The sequence below is a fragment of the Perissodus microlepis genome, chromosome 18, assembly GCF_051167445.1.
Source record: "Perissodus microlepis isolate ML-2025 ecotype Zambia chromosome 18, ASM5116744v1, whole genome shotgun sequence".
Taxonomy (NCBI): domain Eukaryota; kingdom Metazoa; phylum Chordata; class Actinopteri; order Cichliformes; family Cichlidae; genus Perissodus; species Perissodus microlepis.
Genome location: NC_140478.1, coordinates 28,779,756 through 28,800,504, shown reverse-complemented (window position 1 = coordinate 28,800,504; position 20,749 = coordinate 28,779,756). Strand labels below are relative to the sequence as shown.

At 39.8% G+C, this 20,749-nt stretch overlaps 1 protein-coding gene across 1 annotated transcript; it reads right to left on the bottom strand.

Moving 5' to 3' along the window:
* Nucleotides 1–3,124: 3,124 nt before the first annotated feature.
* Nucleotides 3,125–11,130, bottom strand: LOC146368085 (Krueppel-like factor 6). Its single transcript, XM_084912924.1, has 4 exons — nt 10,807–11,130; nt 7,995–8,577; nt 6,926–7,049; nt 3,125–6,011 (listed from the first exon to the last, which is right to left on the bottom strand). The coding sequence occupies exons 1-4, from the start codon at nt 10,906–10,908 to the stop codon at nt 5,960–5,962; spliced, it is 861 nt and encodes a 286-aa protein (XP_084769050.1). The 5' UTR covers nt 10,909–11,130; the 3' UTR covers nt 3,125–5,959.
* Nucleotides 11,131–20,749: the final 9,619 nt, after the last annotated feature.

Genomic DNA, 20,749 nt, shown 5'->3' with positions numbered 1-20,749 from the left:
GGATAATGTTTCTGTGGTTCCAGAGGCCTGGTGTAAAACTGAACAGTTAAAGCTGTCATGTCATGGACAAGTTTAAGGGTTATTAATTCAGTTCAATGAATATTTTGCACAGAGACCTGTGGATTTACTGCAGGTCTTATCTTCTGTCATTTTCCCACTATTGACAGTGTGTTGCTTGTTCCGGCTCACTTATGCTTTCATATTCAGTCAGAGTTCTTCTCATTCAAAAATTCTTATGTCCTCTTATCTTGTCAATCGTTTTCTGACTACCGTCCATGGGCCAATCAATCTAAATATCCTTCAGGCATATTTTTGCTCACTCAACCACTCCCCCATCACCACATAGATCTTTAGATTGTTCTGGGAAACTTGCCACCAGTGTCTACATTCCAGACAATATTATCCTTTATCTTCATTTTCAGCCTGTGTCTAGCTGTGACCTCAACCATGAGTCTGATTGTTACAAGCTCAACCCTGGGATTCAGTTTATAGTTACTGAATAATGTTGAAAAAAACTGCCCATTATCACAGCTCTGGTGCAAATATCCTTAACAAGTAAATGGAAAGGGCTGGTTACCTTCCATTTTACATTTCCATACATTTTTCTCAAGTATACACAAGTTCCCCTGCAGGGAAAATTATGCACTTTCTCCACTAAATTGACCAGCCCAACATACCATGCTTGTCTTTAATAGCACACACAGCGGGAAGTCTGATATATCTGGAGAAAGAAAATAAGGCCAATCTGAGTCTGTCACAGTTATGCATATTTAATTAATTCAATTTTTTTTCATCTCGACCACAAAAATAATTCCATCAGTCTTGGAAACGGCAAACTATTGAAATTTGGCCTTGTGGCCTTGACGTTGTATCTATCTATTAATATCAGGATTAAAAAAATAATCATTCTGTATTTAATCTTCACAGTTTTGTTTCATTTGAATAAAAAAAACTTCTTTTATGGTGTTATACAGCTTTTGTTGTGGAGATTTGAACTGGAATACCAATAAATATATCTTTAAAATGAAAGGAAGAAATAATAAAACAACCTCTTGAGAGTCCTTCAATTATTTAGGGGCTTTGGGGCATGGAGCATGGCAGGCTCGGTGGAGCAGTGTTAAAGCTGAGGCACTTTGTGCTTGCAATCGGAGATGAAGAGGCTATTTGTCTGTGTAGTGTGCAAAGCTCTTATCAGGGATTTGTTTGTGGCACAACTTAATTTGCATAAATTTCTTGAAGTGTAAGATGAAAACTCTGCGCTCTTGGCTGGAGCAGGAGGAACAGATTGCCCTCACAATGCACATTCCTTCAATCAACTCAAATCGTTGTTCTAATGTGGAACTTAGATTAAGTTTTTCATCTCAACGGTCTGACCATTAAATATTTCTCCTTTTCCCCAAATTTTCACATGCAACAAGTATCCCGGCTGCTTATCTATCAAGTATTGAATCGTGAAGACTATTTGAAGTTTATTACAATTCCTATTTGTTACAGCTTAGGGCATAAACACTGTTAGTCATATGTTAACATTGTACTCAGGGATTGCTGAGATCTGAGAACATGATGACATGTAAGTGAGTCCTATACCCTTACTGAGCACAAAATGTTTATTTGACATTCCTACATTTAAATCAGTAACAAAAAACTAGCGATCTGGGATGTGTAACAACATTTTATTAAAACTATCTCTTTCATTTTATTTATTTATTTATTGATTTATTTATTTTTACAAATTACAGCAAAATCATGTCAAGTATTACCAGTAGAATGTATGCAAACATAACTTTCCTTATTTTGGTCAGAGATATCAAGCTGGCCTATTAATGAAGTCGAGGTCCCAGTCTAGTTGGCCTTTGTGTGCTACTTGTTTTAGTTTTAAGTATTCTTTATACATACATCATTGCCCTACTAAACTTGCAATTAAAAGATGTGCCTGCTGATATTCTGTGTGTTACGGATATGTGAATCTAAAGCCTGGCATATCTGCTTGTGTGATGTGAAAATTATTCCAGGGCCCTAATGCTCCATCGATTCCCAAAATAAAACAAGGACTGAAGGAAAGTTGGGAGTAAAATCTAGTGAAGATAGCCTAGTTTATGTATAATGCCAATGATGCCTGCAACCTACAGAGAGATCTTTGGGCTAACGTAAGCACAGCATCACATGCAAAGTTTAAGAGTGACAGGTAAATGGTTTTTAATAAAAGGTACACATTGAATGGTTGTGGTAAAGCAAGAAAACTGCAGCTAGTACCTGAATAAAAATGTTGCTGCATGGGTATAATTATTTTCTACCAAAAGAATTATGATCCTATATTGAAATATACGTGGGCCATTCATCTTGTCTGAAGCACTGAAATATTGGTGTCCGGGTCACTGTGAGCCAAAAGCCATGCACTGTAAAGTTTTAAAAGCTTTTGCACGCACACACACTATATATATATATATATATATATATTTTATTTATTTTTTTTTTTTAGTGTGTGTGTGTTATTAGGCTGTAGAGCATTACAGTGGCTGTTTTTGGATTCAGATCTATTCAAAAAAAACACAGGACACAGTACTGTGGCGTGCTGAAAAGATGAGCACATAGACGATTGGATGTGGAAAAAGTATAGTCAGAGAGTTGATAATACAACAAGCAGATTGTTCTCCAAAGCTATTTAAAGCATATGAATGAGCCCTGGGTGACTGGTTCCTTCATTTCCATGAACACATACACATATTAGTGTGTATGTGTTCATGGAAAGGCTGTAGGCACCTTCCCACATATATCCGCACTGCTACCCTAAAGGCTCACTGACCACTGATGTTTATTTTTCTGTCTCTGAAAATGGTCCCAAACAAATTTACCTGTGCAATGTTTGCTAAAAACTACCCAGTTAGGGATGAAACAAACACCATGCTATGTTTTTTGCTTAGGTTTGCCAACCACTGGAATAAGAATTCAAATTTTAATGTAAAAAGTTTTTAAAAAGCGCTTATCCTGGTTATAGTCACGGAAACCCTGCCAGTGTGACCCTGTTGCGATAGTTCACCTGGATATTCACTGCTGAATATCCAGTAAACACTTTCTTTCTGATAATGATAATAATAATAATAATGGAAGACAAAAAACACACGTGTAGAACCAATAGTCTTTTTATCCATTTTCCAATAAAAAATACATTCATACAGAAACTATTTTACAAAACAATTTCAAATGAAAAAATTTCATTATGCCATAAAATGAACAAAAATAGAGCCTCATATTTTCCATGTTTATCCAATAAAGATTCTCTAGCTAAAGATAGGGCATCTTTGCAGGTCAAGTTGGGGAAAAAATGACATGGCAAATAAAAAAACGTAATACTTAGCGAACACCAGAATTCAAAATTATTACAATTCAAGTGTCCAGAACAATTCACGTCTGAAAGTACTTGTTTTCTTCTTTTTTTTTCTCTATTAAACATGATAGGCCACGGGTCTAGGCGATACTGATGTCATTTTAAAATGTACATTTTTTTTTCTGACTTTATTTTTTTTTTTTCCCAAAAATCAAAACAAAGATGTTACAGAAGCAAATGAAGGAGAATGGAGTGCATCTATTTTACAATAATTCTTTAGCCTTTTATCGTTCACATTTGGAAACAACACACTGCACTTGTTTTTGGTCCCACACCTGTTCAAAATAGAAGCTTCCTTACAAAATTCTCGTAGTTTACAATGTAACATATCTTTGTGTTTCTCAGTGTAAAAACAAAAATAACATTGCAGACAAATGAATGTTCAACAGGTTCACTGGAGACGTGTTGAGTTTTAACAAGGCTACCTGTGATGTTGACAAAGTGAGACATTAAGTAACTGATGAATGAATGAATGTTCTTTCTAAAATTTTCCATCTGTCATAATTTTTGTGTATAATATAGCGGCGCCAAAATATTTCTACAAGTGGAGAAAGTGGCCATGAGATTATCCACTTGTGCGCTCATCGGATTTTTTGTTTCAGCTTACTGAGAAGTGTGACGAAGTCATGTTACCTATGTTGAAACATGAACATAGTGAAGTTGGTACAAACAGCTTGTCCTTGTCTCACCTTAGGTTACCAGCACGAACCTCTAGCTCTGAAACACAGCTCAGTTGAACTGGTTGGACTGGTTTTTTGTACCGTTAAGTCAGATCGTGGGCTGTTAAAACTAGAACTGAGTAAAGACACTGACTCACCTTGGAGGTGAGACTTCCCGAAACATCCAATATCAAACCACTCTCTTGACTGAGAATGTGGTCATTAGCCTACTTTAAATGAGTCATCCTTTGCTTTTGAGAGTATATGCTTGACATAATGGACCCAATGTAAATGTTGCCTTTGCAGTAAATCTTGATTTGCCACTCTCGGTGGCTGACCACACAACATTTCATGAGAACGTGCTTCCAAGACTCTGTACCTTTGACAGCAAGTTACAGTTAATCTGAAGTGCATCCACGCAATCGTATACTACATAGTAGTAAATCAATATAAAAGTGAATTGCTTTTCCAAGTTCTCCACAATTCTGTCTCAGATCTGGATAATTTTGAAGACTATGATTTAGTTCTGAAATATCTATGATATATTTAACACAGACGTGTAAATGGCAGTCATTATGAAGCTGATATAGTTACTTTTGTTTTAATATTCAAGAGTTTAGAGGAGTTTGTCGCAAGGGGAAAGGGCAAAAGGTGCAACTGTATGGATCAGAGCCTTTATAAAGCTATTCAATAACGCACAACTGCATTCGCAATGGTCATTTGGTGTATGTGTGTATGTATAACAGAGTGATCTATTCAACAGGACAAGGCCACTTACATAAGGCATCGGTAAGGTCAACAGTGCATTTACAGACAGAACAAAAGAGAAAAGCAAAAGTGAAGAAAAAGGAAGAAAAATCCCACAATCAAAATATTTGCTAACAGTGGTATCCCCAACTTATAAAGAGAATGGAAAAAAAAAATATGGCAAAACAAAATGACTGCCTTATGTGTTTTGTACAATACTATGATACTGAGTATTATGAAGGTAGCTGCTCTTGAATGGAATTTTGTTGTCCTATAAGGTGAGCAACACATCCCCAGATCCCATGCAACTTCTGATATAATGGCAATAACTGTGCACAATTGTTGTTGTTTTTGTTTTTTTTCCTTTTAAGATACAAAGCTTACACAGTGGAAAACAAAATGAGCTTTATAGCGTGTATGTTTTGAGACAGGCTACGTAATACATTGCACATTTAATAGCTGCACTAAACAAAACAACCTCCCATTTTTAGACAGGGAGCTGTAGTTTCACCTCCAGGCAGAAAGGGGGCAATCTCTATCCAATCAGCCCCACTAAACTACCCCCCTACTCCTCTCCACAGCTGACAGAATCAGTCATGACAGACAGAACTTTTTTCTTGCATTCATTCTTAGAGAGACAACACATAACCCTCCCTCAAAAAGAAAAATAAACCTCCCGAGTATAACATCACCCTTGCTATGTCATTCACTCGCAGTTCCACAATGCAAGCTCCATCCACTCCATAAAGCCAGCACAGGCATCCAGTTGCAGGCACTCACAGTCCCCATGCGCACAGGCAAACACACTGTCAGTGGAGGAATGGCACCCCAACCCCTGGAGTCCCAAATTTCTCCAGGAATAAAGCGTTGAACACCATACAGAAGAGTCTCTTCCCATCTTCTCCAGCCTAGATCTTTCCCATTTTTGGAGTCTCTTTTTGCCCTCCCGCTCCTCCATAAAAGCCTTTCAAGAGCAATCACCACAGCGAGGTGTTGGAGGCACTAAGTATGGTGCAAATAATAGCCTGCGTTGCTTCATGTTTTTCCACTGACTGGAACACGACGGTGCCCCTGTTAACGCTCCCAGGACACACCGGCCTCGCTGATCTCCACAGGTCAGGACAATTAACCCGAATCATCCCTCAGAGCTCTCAACATGAAGACCATCTTAGATGTGCCTCTTCATGTGCAGCGCCAGGTGGTCAGAACGGGAGAAACACCTAAGAAGAGAAGAAAAACATCAGATCCAGCCACTAAACTGAAGAACTAAACAAATGACTATAACTTGTTGAAGGTAAAAAGTTGCTTATATTAACAACTAACTAGGCTACAATGACTAAGCAAATGCTTCTAAATTCAACTGAATCAGTTAATAGACCAAAAAAACCCCGAAACACTGTAATAAACAAAGCTATCACTTCGGCTGCAGGAGATGAAGGGAAAGGAAATGAAAAATCTCATTTTTAATTGAAGGAGAATGTTCACACATCCATCCGAGACACTAATCAACACAAGAACCCTGGGGTGGTTTGTTAACATGTGAAAGCAGTGAAACAAACAATATAAAGCTTCTTTTTCACCCACCAAAGATGCTTGTTGGATTCCATTTAGATTAAAGTACCTATGGCTATGCAGCCAATTTTATTCTGCTTGTTTGGTATCGGATACTATTCTTACTCTCTGTGCTATATAACATGAACATGTGATAGATTGAAAGAATGGGCTCATGCCTCCCCCTTCCACCTAGTCCCTTATCCCAGTCTGTATAGGTTTGGCTGATGTTTTAAATAGCGCCCTGGTAGAAGAGACCCAAACTTCACGCTGTTCAGTCTCACCACACTCCTCCCATCCATTGTACTCAACTCTTTTTATCCACCCCCTTGACCTCAACCATTTTCATCCTTAACCCTCATCCATCCCTCCCACTAGCATGTCATTTTGATAAACTAATTTGCTGCTTTCTTTGTCAGTAAAGAAGTGCTTGGCACCCAAAATATAAAGAAGGGAAGTAGTTCTTATGAAGAGGGGTTAAATTAATTTACAGCACTTTGTTTTGAGAGGCATTTGCTATTGTAACAAAAAAAAGAAGAATGTGACTAATTATGGTGACATATGACAATAAAAACCATCTCACCTGTCGCAGTGACTGCATTTAAATGGCTTTGCTCCAGTGTGCTTCCTGAAGTGTCTGGTGAGTTCATCGCTTCGTGCAAAGCGCCACTCGCAGCCTTCCCATGAACACCTGTAAGGCTTCTCGCCTACAAGAATGAATGTAAAGAAAAGTAAAATATTAAAGCCAGCCATGTCATTTTTCATCTGAGTTCAGAACCTTGCATTTACTTAGCTATTCAAGCAGCCTCTGCAGGTTTACCAGAGAGTTATGAATTTCTAAATCATAATATGAATATTTTAAACTACAATTTCTCAGATATACAGCCAATATTTACAGTACGGGAGGTAAAATAAATATGATCCTGTGCAGGTGGTAAGCAGATTAGGCTGACTACTGTAAGACGAATAGAAAAACAACCTCGTGCCTTGTGGGCCTCAAGAGCTGTGGTATGCAGCTGTAAGAAGCTGTTAGAGTAGAAGGCTTATGTAACAGGGGGCGAGCCACATGAAGAAAATAGAGACTGTTCCTAATGGTCCTACAGACTATTAACCATCATTAACCATGTGGCTAATGTGGCTGGAGAACGATGCTAGGAATGTGACTTCCTCTGCTAATGGAGGGCCAAGCTGTAAACAGCCTGGCAGAGGTCAAAGGTGACAAGGGAAACTGCTCACATTTGAGCCTCTAACAAAACAGTGCAAATGTCAGATTCCCATAATGTTTCACTCTCTCTCTCTGTCTCTCTTTTTTGGGAAGTTGTATGCAAATGAGCGAGTTTCGGAAGCTTTTCCCATGGTGAAATCTGAGAACTGTTGATTTGTTTTCAGGATCCACATCCTCTGGGTGCTACTCGGCCACAAAAGAACATCCCTCCCCTTCGCGTCTCTCTCCCTCTCTCATGCACTCCCCGCCTCCCTTTGCCCTGCATGAAGTCACGTTCCTCTGTGTGAATTAGGTCATAGTTGAGGGCATTCCTCCTGACAAACTATTCAAAGTATGTGGGAGTATTTTTTCAGAACTTTGAGCAATAACTCAGCGCTTCAGTTCGGCTATCATCACTTTTGAAAGGCTCACTGTCAGGCCAGTTTACCTGTGTGTGTCCGCTGGTGTGCTTTGAGGTGCGAGCTCTTGGTGTACACCTTCCTGCATCCGTTGAAGTGACACCTGTGCACACGCCTCCTCCCGTCAGGTGATGCCTCCCCGCTGGTCAGACCTGACCTTTCCAGGCTCCTCTCCATGCCCCCAGCCCTTATTTTCCCTGTTGAATGCATCACTGTCTGTATCCCAATCCACGTCTGGGCTACAGAGCCCTCCTTGCCGAGCTCAGGTGAGGACGGTGGTGTGCTGATGATGCCAGAGGCCACGTCATCGCCGTTGTCGGCCAGAATATCAGTTAAAGAGCTGGAGGTGAAGTCGAGGGTAGGGGAGAGCTCCTCTGAGCTGTCCGAGGCCTCGCTGCTGGCATCGGAGTTGAAACCACCAGCATCATGGTTCTGGCTATCCTGATTGTCTTCCTCCTCCTTAATGTGGGTGATCTTTGGGTCCGACTCACTTGACTTGTCCCCGCAGGCAAGCAGCAGCTTGCTCCACAAGTCTTCCTGGGTCTCAAATTTAAGGTCTGTGGCTGAGACGTAAGGCTCGCTCTGGAGGTATCTCTCCAGCTCGAGACATGTCTGTGTAGATGAAAGACAAGATAGAAATGAGTTCAATGGAGCACAGAGCCAAAGGCGTGTAACAGAACTCTTACATTCAACCTGAAAGTCCTTAAAACCACCAAAAAAGACCATTTGTTTTTACAGGAAACACAAGACTCAGGTATTCTCCTCTGCACTGTATTTATTCTAAGCAGCAGCAAAAAAGGGGGTATGCTGTGACACTGTAACATCACCAGCCCTGTTTCTTCTCTGCCTGCAGGAATGAAGTAAGACACAATGTCCTATGCAGAGGATAGTCAAGTACGCTCTAAGTGTGTTCTCTGAGCCCATATCAGGGAGGATTACAAGCACCACATTTCCTTCTGAGAGACTGCAAGAACAAGGTGCTCTTACCCACGAACGCAGGCATGGTTTGAATGTGTGTAGGTGTGTGCAGAGGTTGGTCATGAAATTTACATATGCTACAGAGCCCCCCATTGGGTTAGGGAAGTGCTTGTAGATCTTTTAAATCTATCAATTATTCAACATAATGTGGATTTAATAATGCATTTGGAGGCATTGCTAGAAATAACATAGCACACCAGGGACTGAGTGGAGGGAGGTCTGGTTCATGGGGGTTCATAAAAAGCCTGGCATGAATACTGCAACAGCCACTGTGGATTGTGGGCCTGTTTTCTGTGAAAAGGAAGTGAGAGAGCACTTCCTTAACCCTCTGCAGTCAGCAAGCACAGGCCAGATACGAAGGCCACAAACAGGCCTGTGCAGTTTCCTAATGAAGCAAATTTAAAATTACAGCCAAATGTTATTATAACAGAACTGACTGGAACAGTGGCAGCCAAAGCTTGAGGAAACCTGGATCCAAGAGGTCATGGGACAAATACATTTTTCGGACTTTTTCCAAACTCCTCCTAAAACTATTTATTCCCTTAGAGAGAAATTGACATTTTCCTAGTTGCTTGGAAGTTTATAGGGTCAAAATGAAAATGAAACTATCCGAGAGGGGACTATCCCTCTTTGGCTGATCTGGTTACAGGCAGCACAAGCATCACTTGACAAAACGCTAAAATAAAGGAAGAACAACAAATCTCACCAACAACATTTCTAAAATATTATAATAATACCATACTGAATAAATAAAGCTTATCTAGAGATGGAGGATGAGATGGAATAAAATTAAACCACAGGTACCAGGCAGCAACTATAAACACCTTTCGTGTGTGTGTGTGTGTGTGTGTATATATATATATATATATATATTATATATTTCTAGAAGAGGACTATCATGGGAAAATCTTCGTGTCTTGGGAATGAAAAAGAAGGCACTGACTTCATATGTTTCTTGTCAGCAGAGCTGGATAAATCCCAGGCGAGCTTTAAATGCCTGAGAGGGCGACTTGGAATGAAGCCCGGCCATATCTGATAGACGGGGAGACAGAGAAGACTGAAGAGTAAGGCCAATTCATTTCCCAATCTGAGCAAGAAGCGACTTGTACCCTTCCCGTCACTACCAGTGTAAAACTCCACTGTTTTGTCAACCAGGCGGCCGCCTGGTCGAGCAACGGTTCAATAGAAACCAGCCTCTCTCTTATTCTCTCTCTTTCTGACAGTCTGTCACTCTCATTTGTATGTGTGGGTCCGTGTGACAGCAAGAGGGAGTGAGCGGCAGGCAGAGGGGGCAGAGAGAAAGTCAGGAGGAGGAGATACGCGCAAAGGCGCACGGCTCGCCATTCACTCGCTAAATCTGCAACACGGCGTGTTTTTCATTTATCACAAACCGATGTGCCTGTATAACCTGCATGCCTGAGCCGAAATTGTCCACAATACGAGCAAACCACCACTGAACAACTGTGCGCGCGCCGTAGCACCAGAAAATACTGTAAAAGTACAAGTAATTTAAAGCATATTTTATGAAATGCGCCAAAAAACTAAAGACACGTAATAAGTCCGCATTTTTACAAACATACTATAAAAATACCTAAGAGATCTGTCACGAGGGGAACTTGCACCATTTCCCCTATAACCGGAGGCAAACCAAGTTTTGAGAAATAAATTTATATTAGCTGCATTACTGAATCAAACGCGCGCTCACATTACATGAAACTACTCTGACATTTGCCAGTCGGCGCGCAGATGTCACTTAAAACAAGTTTCTGGAAATTACGCACTCTGCTGGCACTTCACACATGAGCCTGTGGCACTATCTGTCAAACTGAGGAATCGAGTGTTTGGAATCAGTCGTCAGCCTACCTGCTGCCAATACTCTTCCAGAGATGGTAAAGCTGAAAAGTATCCGGTGTCGTGCACAATTTGGAGCTCCTGGAAGATGCTACACATAGGGATGACATCCATTTCACTCCTGAGATTTAGCCACAAGGAGAAGCGAATTCAAGCTTGTGAGGAAACGAAGCCTGATGTGTTCAGAGAGAAGCTGGAGTCTTAGCTGTATTTGCATGTATACTAGTCTGGAGTCGTGCACTTCCAGTGGAGGTTTTGAGCGTGAGCGCACAACACCGAACTCTGCAAAAGTCCGTCAGCGCACTGTAAACTTCCCCCCCGATTCAAAATTACAGGCAAACCCACCCCCATGTGATTACATTACGTTACTGCACGTCTACCAATGGGCTTGCAGGAACTTTACAAAGGCCTACCAGACCACCTCCGACCAATAACGAGCGAGAGCCGAGTCATCCTGTGTGCCGTGATTGGTGCAGAGCTAGAAGCCTCTCTGGCTCCCATTGGACTAAATCAGCGCTATTTTTAGTACCGTATATAAGCGAGACTCCTGTTTTACCACAACGAGGAAGTTGAGTTTTCTACTGATTCGACTCTGAGCGTCAGCCGCTCCGGATCAGCGGCAGGAGAAGCGTCCGCTAGTGGCAGCGGCATCGGTCTCTAAATAGACATGGCTATCTTTATTTCCTCACACACGCACTAGTTACTCTCGTTCTCTTGGCGAGTTGCGCTATGAATCTTACGAGCCTAAGTCTGTAAAGAAAATTGCTCTCCTGCCTGTAAAACGCAAGTTCATGACAACAATATTCAGACGCGTCTGCAGACTCGGGGGGATCATCAAGAGCCTGATCAATTTCTGTGCTCTGTGAAACAAATGTGATAGACTTCATCTTTTCATGGCTGCCCAGAGATCCATGAGCATTATTATGAGTCTCTTTGTGACAGTGTAGACAATTTAATAAGCTATTAAGTTATAATAGAGTTGCCATAAAGATGATTATTCACATAATGCTGTGCGGGTTATTGTAGTGGCAGCAGCTTGAGGCATACCGTGAGGGACAGGTTAGATTTTGCTGGGAATGATGCACATTGGCAGGCGCTGTGTGCGGATGTGTGCGTTTTAATGTCAGTCACCTGTGGCTCTCTTAAGAGCGTACTGCTTTTGCAGGGAAGTGTATGACTGTAGTTGCTTGTAAAACCGCATCAACTTATTTCCTCTAGAAGGGGGAAAGTAGAACAGGTTAAAAACAGTGTTGCCACCCATGGTGCATGGTGAGAGTTCCTAATGCAAGACGGCAATATACCTCTACTCTAAAATGACACGTTATAAATACATTCTGGCACACTCCCAGAAATATATTTACCTCTTTCACTCCTTTGAATGTAAATTGCTTTGCTTTCCCACATCTCTCCTCCCAGAGATCAAAGAAACATGAATATTAATCTGTGTTAATACATGTACAAGTTGGTATATGATGAGATTTATGTCCTCCTTGTGTGCTATACTTCATGCTTTATTATGTTGTTTGCATAAAAACTCAGTTCATTAAAAAAAAGTCCCATAGGTGATAGAAACTATAGCTTGTGCAAGAATTTGACTTTTATTTTGTTAAGTAGGGAGTCAGATTCCTCACATCCTGTCAGCAAATAAGGTTAACTGATACTTAAATCACTTTGAATGTGTCCTCTATCACTCCAAACACTATGACTAACACTGAGCTATCATTAAGATTATGAGTGCCTAGAATACTGTATACAGTAAATTTGAGCAAAAATTCATACTGAATTACATAAGATGCGAGATTAAGTTAAAGTTAAGCAGAACAACAGCGGCATTGACAAGTTAAAGGCAGGCGATGTGACAAACAACATGTTTGGAACAGAGCGCCATTGTCTGGCACATCGGCCCGGTCGAGCGCCTCCACAGCGGAGTCTCTTTTGTTGAGCTCTCGGCTGTGGCCACATTTGCAGCACTCAGCAGCATCACATTTTCGCATGAGTCTGTGGGTTTCATGGACAGATAAGACTAGGATGGGCGTACATGACTAAAGGGAAGCATCACTGCAAAACTTTCAGGCTGTAAATTGGGACAACAGAGAATTTACAATGTTACAAACCATAAAGTCAGAACACCCTGGTTATTATTACATAATTTTATAACATTATATGTTTTTATACGTATATGAAAAATGAAGTTAGAGAACGGGAGACTGACCTCTTAAATATTAAGTGATGAGAAACTATGGCCCATTTCTTTACCCTCAGCTCAAATGTACCAAGATGTTTAAAACGTGCACGATGAAAGTTACAAGGTTTCCACGCAATAGATGCATTTACAATGCTGTGAAAAAAGTATTTGCCCCCTTCGTGAGTCCTTATTTTTTGCATATTTGCAACATTACATAAAAGGCTATATGTGATAAAGTAATTACCCCCTAATTGCTCCCCAAACTCATTGACTTGATGTGCCACCCTTGGCAGCAAGAACTGCAATAAAGTGTGTGCTCTAACTGGCAATGAATCTTTCACTTTCCTGCAGATGGATTTTGACCCACTCTTCTTTGCAAAATTGTTTTAATTCAACCACATTGAGGGGTTTTCAAGCATGAACAGCCTGTTTAAGGCCATGCCAAATCATACACACATCCAGCTAATCCAAGTAGTTTGAGCTTTAGGGTGCAAATTAATAGCCAGAAATTCTCCTTTAGGATTTTCTGTTAGACAACAGAATCAAATATGGCAAGGTCCCGAAGCAGCAGAACAGCCCCAAACCATCACACTACCATCATGATATTTGACTCTAGCACAAGGTTCTTTTGATGAAATGCTGTTTCTGGACTCAAACCTTCCAAAAAGTTCAACTTTTGTCTCATCAGTCCACCATATATTTTCCCGATTGATGTCAATGACTTGTTTCCAATCTGTTCTTGAGTTTCTTTACATTAGTTTGTTTAGTCTGCTTTAATTTATCAGGTTGTGTTTAAGTGATTTACTGATTGAGCAGGTCTGGCAGTGATCAGTGAAATAATGAAATTGAGCTCAGCTTCCCAGAAAATTAGGTTAATCACAGTTAATTCAAGATTTTATTTCAAGTAATTGAAATAATTACTTTTTCCACATACAGCCAAGTAGGTTTGGCTAGCTTTATTCCCTTAATACCGTGAACAAAATCCCATTAAAAAAAATCCTTGTCTAAAATAAACAATTGTTTGATGGTGTGGAACATGTAAGTGTGAGAAATACGCAAAAGATACGAAAGAGGAAGGTTTCAAATACATTTTCACAGCACTGTATATAAAATGGTATTATTCAAAGCTAAGCTACCACAGAATAAAAATGTAACACTTGTAAGCAGTTTGTGGCTGTCTGGATGACGGTGCAAAGACACATCTGAACGCAATTTTCTTAAAAAGCTAACAGTGCCTAGCTTGATGCTAATGATGCTATGCATTGAAGAGAATGCTAATTGGCTGGAAAGTTTGCCTGAACAGGGAAAGAAACAATAACAGAGGTCACTGTGAGGAACAAGAGTAAAAAATAGATTATTGGACATGAGTAGTGTACCAGAGGATGAAATTGTAATGATGATGTTATGAAGAAAATAGAGAAGCAAGAAAAGCATATATCTCTAAGGAATAGAGAGATGATTAAACTTGTGTATTAACATCATATTTAATGTAAGTGATGGTAGGGAAATACCAGTACCTTAGAGCAGTGGTGCCCAAATCCCGGGCCACGTACTGGTCCGTGAGTCATTTGGTACCAGGCTGCAAGAGTTGAGCCTTTATGGTTTTCAGGGTTTTTATCGTTAACTCGGTTTCCCTGGTTCTTTTCCCGTGTTGTAGTTGTGTGTCTTATTTTGAAAGAAATAGTTACACGTTACCATAGCGACCAGAGAGCATTAAGGGGCAGAGAGGAGGATGTTACTCTCAGTGTTGTTGACGCATTTCAGGAGGACGCTGCTAGTGAAGTTACACAATTACACAGTGAATTCGCGTTAATTATTATCTTTACAAAATACCACAGTTTTTGTCTTTGTCATATCATTTTATTTTGTTGTATTTATCCACGACACCTTAAGGCCAGTCCGTGAAAATATTGTCTGACATTAAACCGGTCCGTGGCGCAAAAAATGTTAGGGACCGCTTACTTGGAGTATGTATCTGTGACCTGATTTATACTACTTAGGTACTATATATTAACTGGTATTACATATGGTTTCTGTTTTGTTTTACCAAGGATGCACAATTTGTTTTTAATATGCTGCTGTAAGCAACTTCTCTCTGTTAAATACAGCTTGGACCCACTGTTTCCATCAGCAGCACAGCATAAGCAGATTTTGTCTGCAGACTGAATATATTCATGTATCATTTGCATGTAGCATGAACAAGGGATACGAATTATGTTAGAAATACATTTTCATTGAGGGGAAATTATTATTATTTTCATTTGACTTGCATTAGTTATTGCAGTTGTGGCTTGTATGGAACATGTTTTTCCCTTTATTGTACATTGACAATAAAGGGCTATTCTATTCTGTTGTCCCAAGAATGCAGTACAGTCACAACGTTTTAAAGTGACACTTTTGCTGTCATAAAAAACAAACAAAAAAAGCACTTCCTGCATGAAGTCTATATTTATCGTCTCTGTAGATATGTCATCAAATCAGATTCCTGCCAATTTTTTGTTCTGTGTGGTGGACGCTGATGCAAAGAAAACGAGTCATATAATTACAGTTGCCATGAGTTATCTTGGCTGCAATGCACGTGGGATGCTGATCTGTGTTAGGATGAATCCATAGCAACAAAATATTGGGCATAAACAGCACGGAGGCAAGCAGCACAGATACTATCATGCCATCTATCCTGTGTGTATTTGAATATTTATCTGTCCTATGTTTCAGCACTTCATATACAATGGCTTTCCTACCCGACACTGGGCAGGTTTGCAATTACGTAAACGATGCAAACAATACTGGTTCAGAAACGATTTATCAAAAATATCACATCACATGTAAAACAAAGGGTTTTCCATTTTTTCAGTCTACACCATAATTATTATTTGATTTTACACATAATTTTATTGATAATAAGACATGCTGACATTTTTTTTTAACACAGCTAACAGCTAAAAACACAACTTTGTATTCATACCACATGCTGCAAACTGAATAAGCAGCCAGTACATGACACAGGCCACAAAGTCAGGTCTTTTTTAAAAGTCTAACCATAGACAATGACAGGAATCAAGCAGAGAAAACAACCCATTGCCTGTTTTGCATCCACTACACACAATTGAAATCCTGCATTTGGAAAGCATGCCAAAAAGTGGTCACTCACTTTTAATTAGCTGTCCTAAAATTCTATGCACAGCAGATAATGGCCAGTTCTTAATTTGCAAACAGCGTCTGGTGCCTGATTAGAAATCCATGGCTGCAATTAGGCTAAAAAGTTTTGTTTTTGCCATTAGGAAAGAAAAGTCAGATAGCATAATAACAAATGACAATGATTTAGAAGCCGCACATGTTGTGTCTGCGGTTTTGATTGATAGTCTCACAAATGTATGCCATTTAGTGGAATTACAATTTGGATGCATGAGAGACTTGATTTTGCTAACACATTTAGTGTGTAGCACCCCAACTGCCTTTTACTTGAGTCTAATCAAAATGCAAAGATATTCATAGTGAAAGAAAAGTACAGTGTGTAAAAGCAGGGAGCAGGCACAATAAGCAAAAGTCTGTGGAGTGACTGCAGCAAAACAAGCAGAGTTAATTTAATTGGTTCATTACATCACATGTCCTATTGATCTTGGGTTTTGATGCACTGTGGATGAATCAGAATCATAAGACCTCTGTCATTAAAGGGAGTGGAATCCTGTTTCACAGTTGCTGTGTTTAGAAGAGAAAACATATCTCATGGGAGTACTGCTGTAAATCCTGAGGAGATAGAACAGACATGCTCTTCCCTTTTTCAACACCTGCTCTTAAAGTGCTTTTGAACAAGCTTTTCAGTTCCCAGCAGTCCAACATTACAATGTAGGTGTAATGTTGGACCTCCCCCCAACACACACACACAAACAACAGCATCAAGAAATCAAAACAAAAAAAAACTTTGTTAATTTAGTTCTGGGGAAGGGTTTAGGTTAACATAGGGGATTCCCATTGTCATGGCAACATTAATAAACATCCTGATCAGGTTATGAAACAGTGCACGGTCTTTTCATTTTTAAACAGGAAGCAAACAGTACTTCTTCATCATCATGGCTACACAATAACAAACATGCGTTTGAGGTTAGGGAGACCTCATGATGGAAAAAAAACAAACAAAAAAAAACAACTGTGTGTCATTCGGAAGGTGAAAAAATGTTCATTCGTTGTTTTTGTTGACTCATTCATCCTCTCTAAACTTCTGCATGTACTGACTCAATGGCTTTATAACAACATAACCTCACTTCCCCCTTTTCTTCTCACAATGAAACTGAAAAATGAGGTAAATAAATCATCCTGTGAAACTTAAAGGCCAGATGGCCCTCTTACGAGTTCTGGGTCTACCCTCGTGGCCACCCACTAGTTGAGCGCTCCTGGAAACCCTCCAAAGGAAGGAGTCCAGGAGACATCCTGGTGAGAAGCCCAAATCACCTCAGCTGTTGCCCAAAGTGAAGGAAAATCCTCACCTTATTTCTAAAGCTGAGCCTAACCATCCTAAAAATGCATCTGACTTAGCTCACTTTAAATCACAATGGTCTGGGACATTACACATATGACACAATATGGTTTTACAATAATAATACAAGGTATAATAAATAAACACACACCCAAGTGTAATAAAATGTGAGCAACAATGACAGAGATTTTCATGGTGAAATAATTCTGCTTCACCTATGTCCACCTGTCAGCTGTACATTAGGTGAGCCATGACTCTGCATTATCTCATTCAAGGATCACGTCACATGTTCTTCTCATACATCGAGGTCAGATTTAAATGACTACAGTATGTTAACCATTTCTTGGAACGTCTGATTTAATTCAAGAAACCCAGGGGAGCATTAAAACAATGATCCGAGAGAAGACGTGATGAAAAGGGTGCTGGAAAGACTCAGATAAATGTATAGGGACGGTGAGTGCCTATATGTCTTGCATGGCATATATGAAAAGCTTTTAAGTGAGAAAAAGTGCGATGTTGGCAAGTGTTGGTAAATTTGTTGCTGGTGACATCATTTTTAAAAGGGACAAGCGAGAGCTCCAAACACTTTGCCAACCATTAGGAGTCCTGTGTGGAGTCCCAAAGCATTTTGAAAACAAATTAGTGCAGTTGATGCTGACCTGAAAGACGATAGTGTCCGACGAATTGCAATACACTCAGCCTGCTACAAGCTTGGGAAAAACAGAAGTGGTGTAGCAAATGTATTGATGTGCTAATTAGTGTGTGATGTCATTTGGAAACCTTGTATGACTTGACTGAGCAGCGAACAGCTTCTTTTGTTCTTGTTAAAAGAATAGGCCACATGTGCCCTTGGGCAACCATAATGCATAGCTTGGCAGCTGAGAAATAAAACGTCCTGCACTCCATGTCATGATCATCTGAGTGGCATAAAACGAACGTTAAGTTGTAAAGCTTGTTTTCAGTGACATATATATAAAACTTGTGGTAACACATAGTATGAACCAGTTTAACTAAACTGAACTGAATTTAATTCAAGTCACTTCAGTTTTATTTATATTTTGAGAGTTCACACCATCAGTAAACTCAAGATGCTAAATGTTGTATGGTATACTGGTTAAGCAAGCGTTAAGCAAGGGTAAGGAGGAAAGACATCACTAGCAGGATCTGCCTTAGAGAAAAGAGATAACAAAAACCAGAGCAGAGAGATACAACAAATGGGATAAAACACAAAATTAGAGAGTCGATAAAAGTTAATGATGCTTAATAAAGGTGTAAAGACACACCGGGAGTGAAAAGGTGGAAGTGGAGAATAAGTGCTGAGTGCATTATGTGAGGTCTTCCAGCAGCCTGAGCTTTTAGCAACATAACTAAGGGTTCAGTGTCAACTAACTATAAGCTTTTTCAAAAAATTAAAGTTCTTGTGTGTGTGTAAACAGACACAAAGCTTTATTTTAATGAACAATACACATTGTTTCAGGCTGTGCCATGTCAAAGAACAAAACACGGCAAAAAACATGGCACCTCTGAAGCAGCAATGCGACTTAATACAGTTATGCTATGCGAGGATTAAGAACTGATGTTAACTCTCTACAGTGAAATTTATCCGCAAATGCCTGCAAACTGCAGGTTAGAGTTTTCTACTGCATTTTTTCTACTAATTTCTATTAAATGTTGCAATGTCGATCATTCTGATTACAGTGATTACATCACAGGTAGATGCACATATGGAGAACCCGTCCCTTGTGCTTGCCTATATAATTCTCTTCAGTGTGTGCAACTAATAATTTATGGACTGTAACCTTGTTCTACTCTCTTGTATTTATAGAGAAGATGATGCAGATAGTAATCCTGTAGGGCTCTAGCTCAGCTGAAATGGAATCAAGCATTTGCTGTAACAGGAGTGTTGACCTGTGTACAAAACTGTTCGCTGGTGCATGAATGCACTTATTCCAGTCTCTGTCTCTGAATGCATTCATGCATACGTTTGTTTGTGTGTGTGTTTGGACCCACTGTGTTTGTGCCTATCTGAATTTGTGTGTTTGTGTGCACACACCTGTAATCAAAGGGCCATTTACAGGAATAGCTGATGGCAGCCAGAGTGCTGAGGAGGAAACAGCAACAGCTGACTGTGAGTCATCTTGTCTCATGACCGGTTACTCCATAGAAACACAATCCTCCACTTTACCTTGACCAATATGCTGTGAAGTGTGCAGAATTTCTGTGGTTTGGTCTCTTGCAAAAAGCATCCTCTTGTTGAACACTGTACTTTTGTTGTAGATTTGATAGAGCAGCAGGGTGATCAAATGGCAAAAAGACTAACCAGGAGCCAAAGTGTCACAAGTTTGTTCCCTGTATGCATTACAAATGTGGTTGTCAAAGACATTTTTCTTTGCAGAAAAAAAAATCATATAATTTAGTTGTTTGCATTGTTTTAGTTGTACATATGTGCCTGAATTTCAGGGAGCTGGGTGTATCCTCTTGCTGAAATAAAGTGAAACTGAAGAATTCAGCATCTCTGAACAAAAAGAAGCATCCCTTCCACACGATCAGCTAAATGTGTGTGATGTAAAAAATGTAAAAGATAAAGTATTGATTTCAGTTTAGAGGAGGACAGCCCTTATCAATGAGCGCTGAGGTCAGTTGTTTTAGCTTTTGCTTTAGCTCTGGAGATTTATCACCTCTGTTGAATTGTAGCAGGAGTGAGATAAATTGAACGCTGATCCTTGGTGGAATAAGACAGCAGCTTCGCCCAGAGAAAAATGTGAGATATGAATCGATGAATTTAACTCTTGCGTGTGATTGATGGTCTAAAATTAAAACAACGACTTATTATTGAATAGTAACTTCAACTTTTGGTTGTGATTGAATAAAACCCAAGTACACACTTCTGTTGTTTGTCATATTTTGGCACTGAGAACAATCTCTTCAGATGTTTTCAAGCTGTCGACAGATTATTATCACATGCTGTCAAAAACCCTCCGTTGTCCTTTCACTGCTTTTCTACATCATATTAACCAGTGGACAGCTATAATAACACTAGTTAAGTGCATGTTGCGCCATAATGAAGCTACATTTCCACAGTATAGTGCCACAGATTTCAAAGATGGGCGCAGTTTGGTTCCTCATCTCCATTACCAGTCCAGCACTTAGTGAGGGGCTTGAATTAATGAGTCGAATCATCAGAATCTCTACCTGACAAAGCAGAAAAAAAGATGAGAGCTGGTTTTAAAATGACTAAACAGTGCCTTGGGAATTTATGACTGAATCATATGAATGAGATATGCATAGGGCCTGTT